Source organism: Tiliqua scincoides, chromosome 6 (assembly GCF_035046505.1).
Source record: "Tiliqua scincoides isolate rTilSci1 chromosome 6, rTilSci1.hap2, whole genome shotgun sequence".
Classification (NCBI taxonomy): Eukaryota; Metazoa; Chordata; class Lepidosauria; order Squamata; family Scincidae; genus Tiliqua; species Tiliqua scincoides.
In genome coordinates this window covers 68470948-68487201 of record NC_089826.1, presented here as the reverse complement: position 1 = coordinate 68487201, position 16254 = coordinate 68470948, and the positions used below count along the sequence as shown (strand labels likewise).

At 47.2% G+C, this 16254-nt stretch overlaps 1 protein-coding gene across 2 annotated transcripts in view; it reads left to right on the top strand.

Annotated features, from left to right (window-relative positions):
* Positions 1-16254, top strand: part of GABRB1 (gamma-aminobutyric acid type A receptor subunit beta1) — a 116562-nt gene that overhangs the window by 70941 nt on the left and 29367 nt on the right. For both annotated transcript variants that reach the window (XM_066631864.1, XM_066631863.1), the window contains exon 4: positions 896-1116. In XM_066631864.1, the coding sequence (XP_066487961.1) occupies positions 896-1116 (221 nt within the window). The remainder of the gene's footprint in view (positions 1-895; positions 1117-16254) is intronic.

Below are 16254 nucleotides of genomic sequence, written 5' to 3'. Positions count from 1 at the left end.
TGGCTTGGTCACTTCCAAACCTTCCAGTAGTGTCCATACTGCATGTTCTCTTTCTCAATAGAGTTATCCAAATATCTGTCCATGCTGACTAGGGCAGCCTGTACTTCGGATCAAAATGTCCTGAGTTATATCCTGGACTTTAAACACGTGCATCCCAGAATTGGGGGCTACAAGATCAACAGCCCAATCTTATCCTTACTGTGCATCCACAGTCCCCTTCTTCCATTGGTGCTGACTGCCATAAAGTAGTCTACACCACTCACAAAGACATTCTGTCAGTGTGCCACTCGGCACATTGCTGGCGTGCCAACGTGAAGGCCTGTGCCTTCTCGATAGCATCATCTCTGCTTTTCCCACTCGTCAGAGGAGGTGAGATGGCAGAGTAGGAGGGCGTGGAGGAGGGCAGGGTGGTGAGGGGAGAGGATAGGTGGATCAGGTCCCAGGAGGGTGTGGAATTGGCAGCACTGGCACCACCAATATCCTAACCCCCTTCCTGGGCCTGATCCTGTGATGCAGGTCAACATAGACTGGCAACAGCAAATTAGCTGTCACAGATCCAAGTAGTCCCCTCTGAGCCATGAAGGCTTACCTTCAGGTAAGGAAATGATTGTCCCCTCACCTAGAGGGGACCTCTGCAAATGCCTCCCCCCCATAGAATGCGGTGGTTGCTATTTTGGCACTGCTGCATCAACAAGGGTCAGAATGAATACGACTGGGCTGTAATTCTGTTTATGCCAACAAGAAGAAAGCTAATGTCAGCCTGCCAATTCAAGCAACTCCCATGAAACTCTGAAATTTCCTGTGAAGCATCAAAATATGGTGGCACCACTTGCACCACTTGCACTTCACAAGTGGTGAAGTGCGCATCCCAATTTCTTTTTTTCTTTGCTTCTAGGACTATACACTCACGATGTATTTCCAACAATCCTGGAGGGATAAAAGACTCTCGTACTCTGGAATACCTTTGAATCTGACTTTAGATAACAGAGTGGCAGATTATCTCTGGGTACCAGATACATACTTTCTGAATGACAAGAAGTCCTTTGTTCATGGAGTTACTGTGAAAAATCGAATGATTCGGCTACATCCAGATGGGACCGTCCTCTACGGTTTGCGGTATGTAATATTTAATCTTACTTTGCAGCTGCTGACTAGAATAGGTTTCTAAAGAAGAACTGGCAGACAGGAATGAATTATCACAAAAAACGGTTTTCTTTGGCCTTCTCAGGGATTCCCCCTTGAGCACTTTTATCTCACTCCAGGTGGCCATAACAAATGGTAATCAGCACACGACGAAAAGTGCGTCTGGTCTGCTGTTTCACTCACATGAAAAAGAAAAATGTTTTTAAGTCATTTGACATGGAGAAAGTCTGCATTACATCTCTTTTCATTTTGTATGTAATAGGTACATATTTTCATGCAACATTCTGCCTGACAGCAGGGAAGAAAGGCAAACAAGTCCTTGCTCTTAAATGCTGCCAATTTTATTATGGAGCCGGGCCCCTGCCAAGCCGGGCCCCAAGTGTGTGGGGTAAAATTCACACTCATAACCCACAAGTCACTCTGTGGGGAAGAGAATACCCTCTTCAAGAACACAGAAGTTGATTATCCATGGTGTAATTTTTAAATGAAAATTTTAGCTGGGCAATAAACTTAACAAAGATTACTTGCCCACAAAATTTTTTACTAGCTTGCCTGCCCACAGATACCTTTCTTAATTTTTTTGACTGCAATGCTGTACACACTTCCAGGTAATAGTCCAATCCTAAACTGCCCCAGTGCTCAGAGGAGCAGTGGCACCAAAATGGCCACCACTGTATCCTATGCAGCCGGGGCAGCTGCCAGAGACTGTTCGGTGTAAGGGAATGGTTGTTCCTTTACTCTGGGTAAAGGCGCTGAGGCTCCAATGGGTCTCCTTGGAGGTGCACCAGCTATTTTGGGGGCTGGTTGAGGCTCTTTTGGGGGCTATTTTGGGGGCTCCTTGGAGGTTGCACCAGCTATTGAGGGGGCCCATGTCAGGTTTTCCGATCTTTCCTTGTGGCACTTTTACAACACCTGGCACTGGCAATACAAGCATACTGCTGGCACTTGGCTCTTTAGGATTCGGCCCTAAGTCCCGCTGAACTAAGCGAGAATCGCTTCTGAGTAGCCATGCATTGGATTGCACAACGTGTGCAATACCTGTAGTCTGGAAAGGGGACGGGGAATTGAACCAATTCTCTTTTCCTTTTTAGAAATTTCCATGTTTGACTGCTTGGAAATTATTCTTATTATGGGTGACCAGACCATCAGGTGACTGGCTGCTTGCTACACTGTTCAGTCACATGTATTGTTGTTCAATACCCTGCACTAACATTACAGTTGATATAACTGGTAGCTGGAGGTGTGATATTTTTCAGTTATAATAAAATAAAAACACATAAAACTGCTTTCTGCACTTTTCAATTTTGTAAAACATAAGAACATAAGAACATAACAACAGCCCCACTGGATCAGGCCATAGGCCCATCTAGTCCAGCTTCCTGTATCTCACAGCGGCCCACCAAATGCCCCAGGGAGCACACCAGATAACAAGAGACCTCATCCTGGTGCCCTCCCCTACATCTGGCATTCTGACTTAACCCATTTCTAAAATCAGGAGGTTGCGCATACACATCATGGCTTGTACCCCACAATGGATTTTTCCTCCAGAAACTTGTCCAATCCCCTTTTAAAGGCGTCTAGGCTAGACGCCAGCACCACATCCTGTGGCAAGGAGTTCCACAGACAAAACAAAACAAAATCTGTGAATAAAATAAACAGGGAAATATGTGGAAAGAAAAATAATAATGGGCTGGATGGGTACCTAGTACACTTTTAAAACAATTATAACTCATATATATTTCTTGGGTGACCTCCAGGGAGAAAGGCAGATTACAAATCAAATAAATAAATAAATAAATAATTAAATAAATAAATAAATAAGAAGGCACCCTTGGAGTAAAACACATAACACTGCTTTCTGTACTTTTCTTCCTTGGGGAAAAAACAAAATCTCTGGGGGGAAAAAGCATTTTAGAACACTTATAACATCTGGTCACTGCAGAAACACATAATATTTAAAGAAATATCACAGAAGGTTCTTGGCCCTCAGTTTGAGCCCACCTTTTTCACATTTCATGCAACAGTTATATGTTCTAGCTTCAAATGCTGGACCAGCTTTTTTCCTTCCTTCTCGTCACATCCTCATAATTGGGGTGTTCTGTCCTGTGGTGCACCTGGGGGGAAGCAAAGGGGACAAATGCCCTAGGTGTCAGGCTTGGGGTGGTGCTTTGCCACCATTTGCCCCCCACGGTGCCCTCCCACGGCACTCAGTTGGCTGGTGCACCAATCTGAGGACCGCCTCTTATAGTCCTTTCACCCAGAGGAGTTTTGAGGGCCAAGGTAGCAGTGTGCTGCCTCCTGGACCCTTCAGAGGCCTTGTAAATCCCTTGGGGGGCCAAAAAACATCACTTCCAGTTTCATGGAGGAAATGTTTTTATGCCCTTAGAAGGCATTCTGGGGGCCACAGAAGCCTCCCCAGATCTCAGAAGGCCTTCTGAAGGCTTTTCTTTTTATCTAGATGAGGGAGGACAGAAGCTTCTGGGGGGGTTCTTGCCTTAAGATTGGCTGGAGGAAGAAAAAGGAGTCAGGGAAACCAAGAAGCAGTTCCTCATGGCTCTGGCCGGTTCTTTGTGGCTCCGGCCATTATTACCTGGGAGGAAGAAGCTGCCTCATTGAATGACAGGCAATGGGACTACTTCTGAGTAGAGCTGCAAAGGATTGGGTTGTACTCTTAACATAAACTTCCCAGCTGCTACCACAAATGCTTCTCCCACTGGCTGCTTCTGTTCCCTTCTGCTGTCCGTCCCACCCCCTCCAACCTTGGAAGCTCAGATGCCTCCCAGTCCCTTTTGGTCTGTGCCCTGGTGTGTCGGACTCAAAAGACTCTGACTTGAATCGAAATAACTCAGGAATTTTGGGGGCGAGTCAGCAAAGCGTGTCCATTAAGACTTATGCATGAGTTGAGTTGGGGACAGCAGAGACTCAGGACTCAACTTGAGTCTTGCTGCTGTGCCAAGTTCCCATCCCTGGCCCATCCCATCCAGATTTGGGCTATGAAGGAAGGAAGGTTAATCCTTTGTAATGGTTTGGGGGTCTGGGCTGCAATCCCATGGGAGGGGGAAGAGAATGATGGTAGTGGACAGCAACCTGGATTCTCCTTCTCTGTCTATGCACCTCAGAACCACAGATCAGAAGAGGGGAGGGAGTGCACAACTTTCTCTTCTCTTCAGGCAGCCATCTCCTTAGACCTCTCCTTGTACCTTTTGCTGCTAGCCACCTAGGCTTCAGTGATGCTTGCAGTGTGACTTTTGAAACCACTGTGCCCCAGTGCATCTGCACAGTCATCCCTTCCACCCACAGGAGACCTGGATCAAGCATCCTTCTCACCCTATCACTATATCATCCTTATGACCTTATATCCATAAAAAGACAGCTTCTTGGCAGTGGAGCTGTCTGATTATACGTAGTTCTCTTGCACTGAACAAGGCACCTGATGGAGCCAAAGACCTGACATTCTCTGCATTTCTCAGAGCTCTCAGCAAAATTGCTGTAATAGATCCCCTATTTTTGCCCTTAAGAGAAATTGCTGTAATTGATCCCCCTATTTTTGATGCCTGAGAATTTGGTCATGAAAGAGTTTCAGAACTGCCCTTGACTGATTGCAGTACTGCTTGTGGGATATATTTATAGGCTGGGTTAAAGTTAAGCTTCTGAAAATTTGCCGCTAAAGGCACAAGAGGCATTTAGAAAAATGTAACTTTGGTGAAGCATTTGGGCTGATTTGGCAGTACCCTTGCTCTGTTTAATACAAATGTGCTTAGCCTGGAGAAGAGAAGGCAGGAGGGGGGCATGATAGAGCTTTACAAATCCCTGAAGGGCTGTTACATGGAAGAGGGCAATGATTAGTTCTCTGCTTTCCCAAAGAGTAGGACTAGCTCTAATGGGCTTAAGCTGCAGGAGTTGAGATTTCACTGAACTATCAGGAAAAAAAATCTTAATCATAACAGCAGCTTGACAATTTTACTGATGTCTGAGGGAAGCGGTGGGTTCTTTCTTGCTTGGAGGTTTCCAAGCAGAGGCTTAAGAGGTACCTTCTTGGAATGCTCCGGAGAGGGTTTTTCTGCTTCAAGTGGTGAGTTGAACTAGATGGCCTGGAAGGCACCTTTCAACTCTATGATTCTAGGGTACAATTTACCACCTGCACTCCACTCTCATGGACTCTGGGAACCAAAATACAAGAACATGTCTCATTTAGTTTGGCCTTAAATTATTGCAATGGGAAACATCCCATATGCAATTGGGATATTTGAACCAATTTCTTCAAGAGCAAACCCCTACTCCAGTGGGTAGCAGTGGTGGAGCTAAGGGGGGGCCAAGCAGGTCAATTGCCTCAGATGCTACACCTTGAGGGGGTGTTAGTGGATGCCTTCGAGATGCCTGCGGTGGTTCTCAGAAGGCCTGCCAGATACATCAGAAAGGCACTTCCAGTTTTCACTAAATAGAAATGCCTTTCTAAGGCTTCCAGCAGGCTTAAGATTGTGTCAAAAGCCCCACAAGGCTTCCTATGCCGTCCACAGTACTGCACAGATGCGACACTTGGGGTATTTGCCCCCCTGCTCCCCCTCTGGGTCTGCCACTGCAGTTGTCCTTCTTCCAATACTGTCAATCATCCTTTTGCCTGCATGTCTAGTTTGACCCTGTGTGTGAGCCATCAAACATGTGGTACGCAAAATCATTTGAGAACTAGTAAAATACTACCTTGCACAACCAATATATGGAAGCAAGGCATGATTATCTACTGAAATGAAGCTCAAGGCATAGTAGCAAGTCAAAGGATCATGCTGTCATTAATTTTGTACAGCACTCCTCAATTCCCCTTTGAGTAATTCAAGCAAAAATTGCCATTAGGTCTCTCGGGAAATAGTAGACCTCAGTGGTGCAGATAAATGACTTTTTGTTGCAGGGGAAGGGAAAGGAAGCTGGTGTTTCAGCTTCAAAAGAGAAAGCAAGGAGCCCATAAGGAAATGGTTGATAAATTCCTGAATGTGGTTATCGTTTGTTAAACAGAGCGTGGGGAGAATGTGTCTTTCTAATTGCCTTCCATCTTCATGGCTGTGGCGCCTTTCCATCAAACTGACAGCTCAAAATCAGCTTAGAAGTGGTAAGATGCTTAGAGGGATTTTTGGACACAGCAAATACAGAAGAATCACATGGGACTTATCTTCCTATAGCTGGACAACCACCCATTGATTCTGATATTTAAGATATTTAAGTTGGGGAAATCTTTATTTTTAGCTATGTCATTAAAATGGCATATTATTCCAGCATAGAAAGGCATGGATAGTTAAAACTGCATAAAATATAGCTGGAGGTAGAACACTTCATATCTTCAAGTATCTGAACATTCATGAGTTGATTAGCATGAGGGTGATTCACATTGATCACATTATTAGCCAAATGACACATTGCATTAAATGTATTATTTGGCTGCCTGTTTTATATTTAAATGTAAATAGCATGGGTATGTGTGTGATCAGACTTCAGGGCTGCTCTGCACTACACAGGGAAGGATATTTAAACCTTTTCCACACTTCCGCGGTGCTGACAAAAACTGCCATTAATCCCAGGAGGGAAACGTCTATTGGTTCCTAGGGAGGAGCACTTTCTGCTTTGCATGAGAAGGTCCCAGGTTCAATTCCTGGTATCTTTGTGTCAGGCCTGGAACACGGGGGACCCCCCAGGTTTTCAGCAGCAGGGCACCTCAGGGTCTGGCCTCAGCAATGTCAGCTCAGCCCAAGTAACCTCAGTAGGGTTGCGAGGGAAGGGTCTTTCTCCCCACAATCTCCCCACAATCATCACCCAGGTCTTTCTCCCCACAATCTGGGACTCTCCTAGTGCCAGGCTGGTTTGGCTCATGGGCTAGCCAGCATGTTCCCCAGCCAGTGTCTTAGCCAGTTCTGCCCTCATCCCTGGCCGGGCTGGGCTTTAAAATGTAGACCAGCCCCCTTAGGCTCCGCTTCTTCCTTCCTGTGAGGGTTATAATGCTAGCCCTAACCCTCACTCTCCTGCTCTGCCTGCCAACCAGGCTGCAGGGACTGCTTCCCACCCCCTCGCCCCTGGAGTGGACTGGGCTTGTGGAAGGTGTTGCCCCTGCAGACTGGCAAGCAAGGGGATAACAGTGAACCCTGGAGCTTTGAGCTGTCTGCTGGAGGTCCGCCCAGTTGGTCAGGGACTGGCTTAGTCCCCAGTGGTCCCAGCACTGGGCTCAGGAACAGGGGAGGTTTACCCCTGAGTGCCCAGTCTCAGCTCACCATGACTTGCTCCCAGAAGTCTGCAGGCCAATCCCCTCTGGCCTTGCTACTGCCCTCCCGGTGAGGGTCTGCCCGTGGCAACCCTGCGGCTGCATTTCCCCTGCCAGCCACAGGGGCTGAGGCAGGCTTTCTCCTCCCGCTGCTGTGGCTGCCCAGCTTGGGGACTTGCTCCTGGGTGGTTCTACTCTCAGGTAAGTCAGGGAACCCTGGCACTTCAAGTAGAGCAGAGAAAAATTCCTGCCTGAAACTTGGTGCATTACTATCAGCCAATGTTGACAATACTGAGTTTGCTCAGTGACATGCGGTGAAGTTCAAGGCTGAGGAGGTCCAAGGCACATGGAGCTTGGTAACCCAGAAGTATGGTGGTGATCATTGGCATCCTTCAGCCTTGGAAGACTATGGTATCGCACTCTGAAAAGTGGTTCTGGAACAGCGTCTAGTGTGGCTGAGAAGGCCAATTCAGGAGTGGCCATCCCTTCCACACTTGGAGCAAATGTAGCCTGTCCCTAATGTGTCTCCCTGGCCTTCCTTCTTTGCCTCTTTGCCTCAGTCTGTTGGGCAAAGGCCAATTCGGGAGTGACAATCCCCTCCACACTGGGAGCAAATGTAGACTGTCCCTGGTGTGTGGCCCTGGCTACAGGCCTTCCTTCTTTGCCTCTTTACCTCAGTCTGTTGGCCAAGTGTCTCTTCAAATTGGGAAAGGCCATGCTGCACAGCCTGCCTCCAAGCGGGACACTCAGAGGCCAAGGTTCCCCACCTGTTGAGGTCCATTCCTAAGGCCTTCAGATACTTCTTGCAGATATCCTTGTATCGCAGCTGTGGTCTACCTATAGGGCACTTTCCCTGCATGAGTTCTCCATAGAGGAGATCCTTTGGGATCCGGCCATCGCCCATTCTCACAACATGACCAAGCCAATGCAGGCATCTCTGTTTCAGCAGTGCATACATGCTAGGGATTCCAGCTCATTCCAGGACTATGTTGCTTGGGACTTTGTCCTGCCAGGTGATACCAAGGATCTGTTGGAGGCAGTGCTTGTGGGAAGCGTTCAGTTTCCTCTCCTGTTGTGAGCGAAGAGTCCATGACTCGCTGCAGTACAGAAGTGGATCTTGGTATGTTCCATCAGCTTCTTGTTGGACCAGACTCTCTTTGTGAGTCTGGAAAATGTGGTAGCTGTTTTACCGATGCGTGCGTTTAGTTTTATATCGAAAGAAAGAGTGTTGGAGATCATTGAGCCAAGGTACACAAAGTCATGGACAACCTCCAGTTCATGTGCAGAGATTGTAATGCAGGGAGGTGAGTCCACATCCTGAACCATGACCTGTGCTTTCTTCAGGCTGATTGTCAGTCCAAAGTCTTGGCAGGCCTTGGCAGACATCATGGTGGTGATGCAATGTCATCATCACGTCATTGCCAAACTTCTGGGTCATGTTATTTGTACACAGGGCATGCACAATTGCAGCAAAGGCTGAGCTCCAGAAAACACTAGAGCTGTGGCAGACAAGAGCTCCACCTCCCCTGTGATCACACAACTCCTCAGAAAGTGGGCGGGGCACACATGCAATCACAGGGGAGACTGAGGCTATTCTCCTTAACTTTGTTTCCTTGTATGACAAATGAGGTTCTGCCTTCCCTGCCTTTGATCAACCAATGGCCTTACTCAGTAGAAGGCAGCTTCCCATTGTCCACCCCCTAATAATCTTAGGGGCACAAGTCACATGACATTTTCATCCCCTTAGAGCTGTTCTATTCAAAAGTAGGTAAGGCTCAGGCTGCAATTCTATGCACACCTTCGTGGAGTAAGCCTCATTCAACACAATGGGAGTTATTTCTGAGTAGATATGCGTAGGATTGTGCTATTATGGGTTTGCCCCAGTGGTGTAGCTAAGGAGGTTCAGGGGGTAGCAGTTGCACCGGGCATCAAGCTTTGGGGGGGGCAACAAGCTGAGTTTGACACTAGTGACCAAAATTGTGAAAATCTTGGTATGGATGAATAATACCATCATGTTATATATCATTGGAGAGGTAATTTAATGCAGAACGCAATGAAACAAACTGCACTGGAATATCTGCATTCTATCAAAAGTTATGGCCAATTAACCAGAAAATGACAACACAACTATCTTGTGGAACAAAAAGTAGATTTGCTTAACTCCAAACTGACCTATGAGACTGATTGTTCTGAGTGCCAATGAGATGCTATTATGATACAGCATGGAACCAATAATGTTTTATTTATTTCCTTAATTAAATTTGATTTTATCATGCGGGGGGGGGGCTACAAAATCTTCTTTGAACCCGGGTAGCAGATAAATGCCTTAACTATGCCACTGAGTGGGGGGAGGCAGCAAACCAAGTGGGTGGTGAGCAGCTAGGGGGAGGAGGTGGGTTCCTCCCAATTTCCACTTTTTAAAAAGCCCGGGTGTGATGTCACTTCCGGTTGTGACATCACTTCTGGGGTAACATTTTGAGCTTGTCATCAGGCTACATCAGGGGTCTCTAAACTTTTCGGCCAAAGGGCCACATCAAACATCTGGCACAGTGTCAAGGGCCAGAAAAAAAAATTAAATATAAAATTTCAATAAATACATTAGAGATAGAACTTAGATGAATGAATAAATGGGCTCGAATGTCCATGATTTCTCCAAACACCAACGCAGCCCAAAGCACACACTTAAACGGACCCCCATTCCCCCACTCCACAAGCACAACTCTGCTTGTGTTTGGCCAGAGGCTCTCAGGGGTTTAGAGACTGGCTGCGGGCCGGGTAGCAGCTGGCCGCGGGCCGCATCTGGCCCCCAGGCCTGGGTGTGGAGACCCCTGGACTACATGATCATTAGCTACCCCACTGGTTTGTCCCAAGCATGAATAATTAGCTCTCATTCTATTTTGTTCAGATTGTACATCTGGGCAGAAACTTATTGATCATCAGTGCAATTTGACTTGCAGATAAAATGGTTTGATTCTCACTCAGGTTTTACCCTAGCTACTAATTTGAATGTTGGTCACTGCCCATGAGTTTTCCTGCTTGTAGAGGAAAAGCAAAATTGGGCCTAGCTTCTTATTTGTACCAAAACCCATGTTACAAGATTGCTCTTGATATATATTAATGTTGTCATCAGTGTGTCAGCTAATTGCATGCAAATTGGAAATCCACCACAAGGTACAACTTTAATTACTGCCCCTTTCATCTTTATTTCTGCAAGACTGCAACAGATTTTTCAAACAATGCTTTTAATGAGTTCTAGAGCCACAATCCTCTAGCCATTAACGCTGGGGGGGGGGGGGAGAAATCCATTAAAATAAATGGGACTTCTTCTAAGCAAGAAATCTGAGGTGAGAAACCTCAGCTGAAGAAAAGTGTTTACTATTTATAAATATACCAAAATCTGTATCAGCCCACAAATCAGAGTCGACGTACTGATGCTAAAAATCAGAATTAATTTAAAGATTAACACCGATTGTCTGCTTTTGAAGATGAGAACAATTAGCCAATCAATACAGCTTCCCAGAGGGCTTTCCAGGTGAAATGTTAAAAGATGTTTTATTCCCCCCCCCCCCAGTACAACCAGCCCTCTATACCACCTAAACATACTTTGGGGGAAGTAGCTTAGGTTTGCAAAACTTGCATTATTTTCCTGGTCCATAACCATGTAGTACAAAACAGGAAATTATCAGCTTATGACATAGGGCAAATGAATCCAAACACTCCCATAATAGATTGGCAGTGCTGTCAGAATTTACACGGATCGCCTCTCTGACAGGAGCAGGAAGGAACATCACATGTAGGAATGGGCACTACCTAGCACAAGCAGGAGTTTATAAGGATCCTAATTAGGATTACCAAATACAAAGTGGGACAGAGTACCTATACCTTTAACCGTTGTATAGAAGAGGGAATTTTGTCAGGAACAGCTCAACATAGAAGTGTTTTTTAAGCTGCACCTGCCAAAATTCTCTCTTCTATATAATGGTTAAAGGTATAGGTACTCTGACCCACTTTGTATCTGGTACCCCTAGTCATAGTGCCCTTCCTTCAGCAGGGGAATGGTTCTCCCACTACTGAAAGCTTGGCACCCATTCACTCCAGTGAATACGGAGTGAATCCCTAATATGTCCCTAATATATCCCACAATATCCCTAATATGTCCTTCTTTCTACTGTCTACACAGTGCAGACTCTGTCAAAGGTTGTTCCAGAATGGAAATTACAAGAACTCTCTCACAAGGTGTGGGGTGCACTACCTGGACACAGTAGACCAGGCATCTCCTTCCTCGTTGAATCCTGGTATCACTTCCCCATGATTCTTCTGATGGTCTCTCATTTGCCTGCGGAGCAATGAAGAGTGGGTTAAATCATGCTGGATCTGTGACTAGGTGGACCTTTTCAAGCATCCGAAGACCACTACACCTGTCATTCTGGTTGTTGGCAGTAGCCATGCACACATGGATCAGGGGCCAACGTATTTCTTCTTTTTATAGACCAGGGGTGTCCAAAGTTTTTGGCAGGAGGGCCACATCATCTCTCTGACACTGTGTCGGGGGCCAGGGGGGGGAAATTAATTTATATTTAAAATTTGAATAAATTTACATACGCTTACATAAATGTGTATAATAAAGATGAACTTATATGAATGAATGAAGGTCTTGCAATAGCTCAAGGCCTATAAAAGGCCTTGCACAAAGCAAGACTGGCCTTTCCTTTGCTGCTGCTACTGCATCACAAATGTGAAACAGCAAGCAGTGGAGAGAGCCCTCATCTCACGGCTCATGCAAGAGGTCAAACAGTCACCCTCACGCTGAGAGCAGTTGTGTCGGGCCAGTGTGGGCTCCAGCACATCACCGGAGGGCCAGAGGCTCATTGGAGACTGGGGACTCCCTGAGGGCCACATTGGGAGTCCTCGAGGGCTGCAAGTGGCCCCAGGGCTGGGGTTTGGACACCCCTGTTATAGACTATGGGCACAATCCTAACCAGGTCTACTCAGAAGTAAGTCCTATTTTGTTCAATGGGGCTTACTCTCAGGAAAGTGTGGTTAGGATTGCAGCCACACTCTCACACATTTACAGAATAACTATATCTTCCCTGAACAGCGTGACCTTTTCTTGAGCTAGAATGTAGGCCTACTGAGAGAGTACAATGCAGGTTCTTTTGTCTAACAAACGACATCTGAAGATATAATCGCCTCTATAATAGTAGAGCAGAAAAGAAGAACTCTTTTGCTGCATTGTTTAGGTCAAGCATACAGTATCAAACCAGATTCAGAATGAGAATGCCAAGGACAATAAAGTAATTCCACTGTTAATACAAATAACAGTTGCATTGTCAAATGCTATACATTTTCCGAAACAAATTCATCATCTGTTATGGTGAAATAATGTTCAATAGATATATGGGCACTTTTATCTAAGTAGTTGTGATTCATTCTATTTCTCATGCCAAAAAGATGTCCCATTTTTCAAAACTGTGCTCTAGCTAGCTTATAGTTTTGAGGCTTCTTGGATGACTGAACACTAGAGGTGTACAAGACAGCAGCCGTTTGCCTTCCTGAGCTTTTGTAAACTCACCTGGGAAGGCCAGCCCCCTTTCAATCAGGAAGGAAGGAGGGAGGAGGAGCCAGCCAGGAGTATAAAGCTAGGCGGGCCATCGCGTGAGGCTCTCTGCAGACGAGTGTGGCCTCTGGGAACCCAGTGCCTCGGGAACTAAGTGCCAGGTAAGGCACGAGAGTTTAGCATTTGGGCGAGTTCAGCAGCAGGGCGAGGAGGCCAGGGCCCCATACACTGCCCTTCCTCTTCCCTTGAGAAAAGGGCTGCTATCCAGTGTACGGTTTTTAAAAAGACCCCTAAATAAAACAACAACAACAACAAAAAAAAAAAAGCTATGCAGTCAGACAGCCAGCAGCAGGGTGGGGGCTATCCAGTGTTCTGCATCGAGTGCCACATGTATGATTATATGCCTCTGGGGCATAAATCATGGGTGTGTCCTCGGTACAAGGAGCTCCAGGGTCTCAGGGAACGCATCCGCTCCCTTGAAGCCTTGGTGGCTGACCTGGAGAAGCGCAGGCAGCCAGAGGAGGACCGTGGGGAGACTTCCGGGGACGATCAGGCTTCGTCCCAACCTCAGGCGTGCAGCTCCTCGGCTGCCCGGGTGGGAAGTCTCGGGACTGGAGGACGTCATCCTGGAGAGGAGGGAAACAATCCCCTAGGGGGGACCCCTTCTCCAGGGGATTGGCCCGTATCCGAACGCACTCGGGATACTCCTCGGTGGGAGGGGGGTCAGGGGCTTCTTGTAGTGGGGGATTCGATTATTAGAAACATAGAGAGGGGGGTTTGCGACGGATGTGAGGACCGCATGGTGACTTGCCTGCCTGGTGCGAAGGTTGCGGACATCACTTCTCGTCTAGACAGGCTAGTAGACAGTGCTGGGGGAGAGGTAGCGGCTGTGGTGCATGTCAGCACCAACGATGCGGGCAAGTGTAGCTGGGAGGTCCTGGAGGCCAAATTTAGGCTTTTAGGCAGGAAGCTGAAAGCCAGGACCTCAAAGGTAGCGTTCTCTGAAGTGCTACCTGTTCCACGTGCAGGGCCAGCTAGGCAGGCGGAGATCAGGGGTCTCAATGCGTGGATGAGACGGTGGTGTAGGGAGGAGGGGTTTAGATTCGTTAGGCACTGGGGAACGTTTTGGGACAAGCGGGGCCTGTACAAGAGGGACGGGCTCCATTTGAACCAGAATGGAAGCAGACTGCTGGCGCATAACATTAAAAAGGTGGCAGAGCAGCTTTTAAACTGATCCCTGGGGGAAGGTCGACAGGAGCCGAGGGGCATTCGGTTCGGGACACCTCATCCCTATGGGATGAGGATGGGGAGGTTAGAGAACAACAAGACAAAGGCAGGGTAGGAGAAGAAATTGGGAAAGGTAGGGTGGTGGGATGTGATAGACGGTTTGGCACAATGAGAGGATGCGGGGACAAAGGAGCAAATAAGCAGCCCATCCTGGGGCATTCCGTGTATAAATGCTTTTCTGCGAATGCCCGAAGTCTACGAGCAAAGGTGGGAGAACTGGAATGTCTGGTGACAAGGGAAAATATTGACATAGTGGGCATAACGGAAACCTGGTGGAATGCGGAGAATCAGTGGGATACCGCAATCCCGGGCTATAAACTCTACAGGAGGGACAGGCAGGGGCGTGTTGGAGGTGGGGTGGCCCTCTATGTTAAGGAAGGGATAGAATCCAGCAAAGTAGAGATTGAAGGTGGGTCCGACTCCACCGTAGAATCTCTGTGGGTTAAATTACCAGGCTTGTGCAGCGATGTAATACTGGGGGCGTGCTATCGTCCTCCAGACCAGAAATCGGATGGGCACCTTGAAATGAGGAAACAGATCAGGGAGGTGACAAGGAGGGACAGGGTTGCAATCATGGGGGACTTCAATTATCCTCATATTGACTGGATCAATTTGTGTTCTGGTCACGATAAGGAAACCGGATTTCTTGACGTGCTAAATGACTGTGGCTTAGAGCAGCTAGTCACGGAGCCCACCAGAGGACAGGTGACTCTGGATTTAATATTGTGCGGTACGCAGGACCTGATTAGAGAACAACCAACCACATATAAGACAATGGATACCTTCCCCCCCTCTTTGCATCTGTCTTCACGGCAGATGTACGCAGGACCTGATTAGAGAACAACCAACCACATATAAGACAATGGATACCTTCCCCCCCTCTTTGCATCTGTCTTCACGGCAGAAGACCTCGGGCAGATACCGCTGCCCGAACGGCCCCTCCTAACCGAGGAGTTAAGTCAGATAGAGGTTAAAAGAGAAGATGTTTCAGACCTCATTGATAAATTAAAGATCAATAAGTCACCGGGCCCTGATGGCATCCACCCAAGGGTTATTAAGGAATTGAAGAATGAAGTTGCAGATCTCTTGACTAAGGTATGCAACTTGTCCCTCAAAACGGCCACAGTGCCAGAAGATTGGAGGATAGCAAATGTCACGCCTATTTTTAAAAAGGGAAAGAGGGGGGACCCGGGAAACTATAGGCCGGTCAGCCTAACATCCATACCGGGTAAGATGGTGGAATGCCTCATCAAAGATAGGATCTCAAAACACATAGACGAACAGGCCTTGCTGAGGGAGAGTCAGCATGGCTTCTGTAAGGGTAAGTCTTGCCTCACGAACCTTATAGAATTCTTTGAAAAGGTCAACAGGCATGTGGATGCGGGAGAACCCGTGGACATTATATATCTGGACTTTCAGAAGGCGTTTGACACGGTCCCTCACCAAAGGCTACTGAAAAAACTCCACAATCAGGGAATTAGAGGACAGGTCCTCTCATGGATTGAGAACTGGTTGGAGGCCAGGAAGCAGAGAGTGGGTGTCAATGGGCAATTTTCACAATGGAGAGAGGTGAAAAGCGGTGTGCCCCAAGGATCTGTCCTGGGACCGGTGCTTTTCAACCTCTTCATAAATGACCTGGAGACAGGGTTGAGCAGTGAAGTGGCTAAGTTTGCAGACGACACCAAACTTTTCTGAGTGGTAAAGACCAGAAGTGATTGTGAGGAGCTCCAGAAGGATCTCTCCAGACTGGCAGAATGGGCAGCAAAATGGCAGATGCGCTTCAATGTCAGTAAGTGTAAAGTCATGCACATTGGGGCAAAAAATCAAAACTTTAGATATAGGCTGATGGGTTCTGAGCTGTCTGTGACAGATCAGGAGAGAGATCTTGGGGTGGTGGTGGACAGGTCGATGAAAGTTTCGACCCAATGTGCGGCGGCAGTGAAGAAGGCCAATTCTATGCCTGGGATCATTAGGAAGGGTATTGAGAACAAAACGGCTAGTATTATAATGCCGTTGTACAAATCTA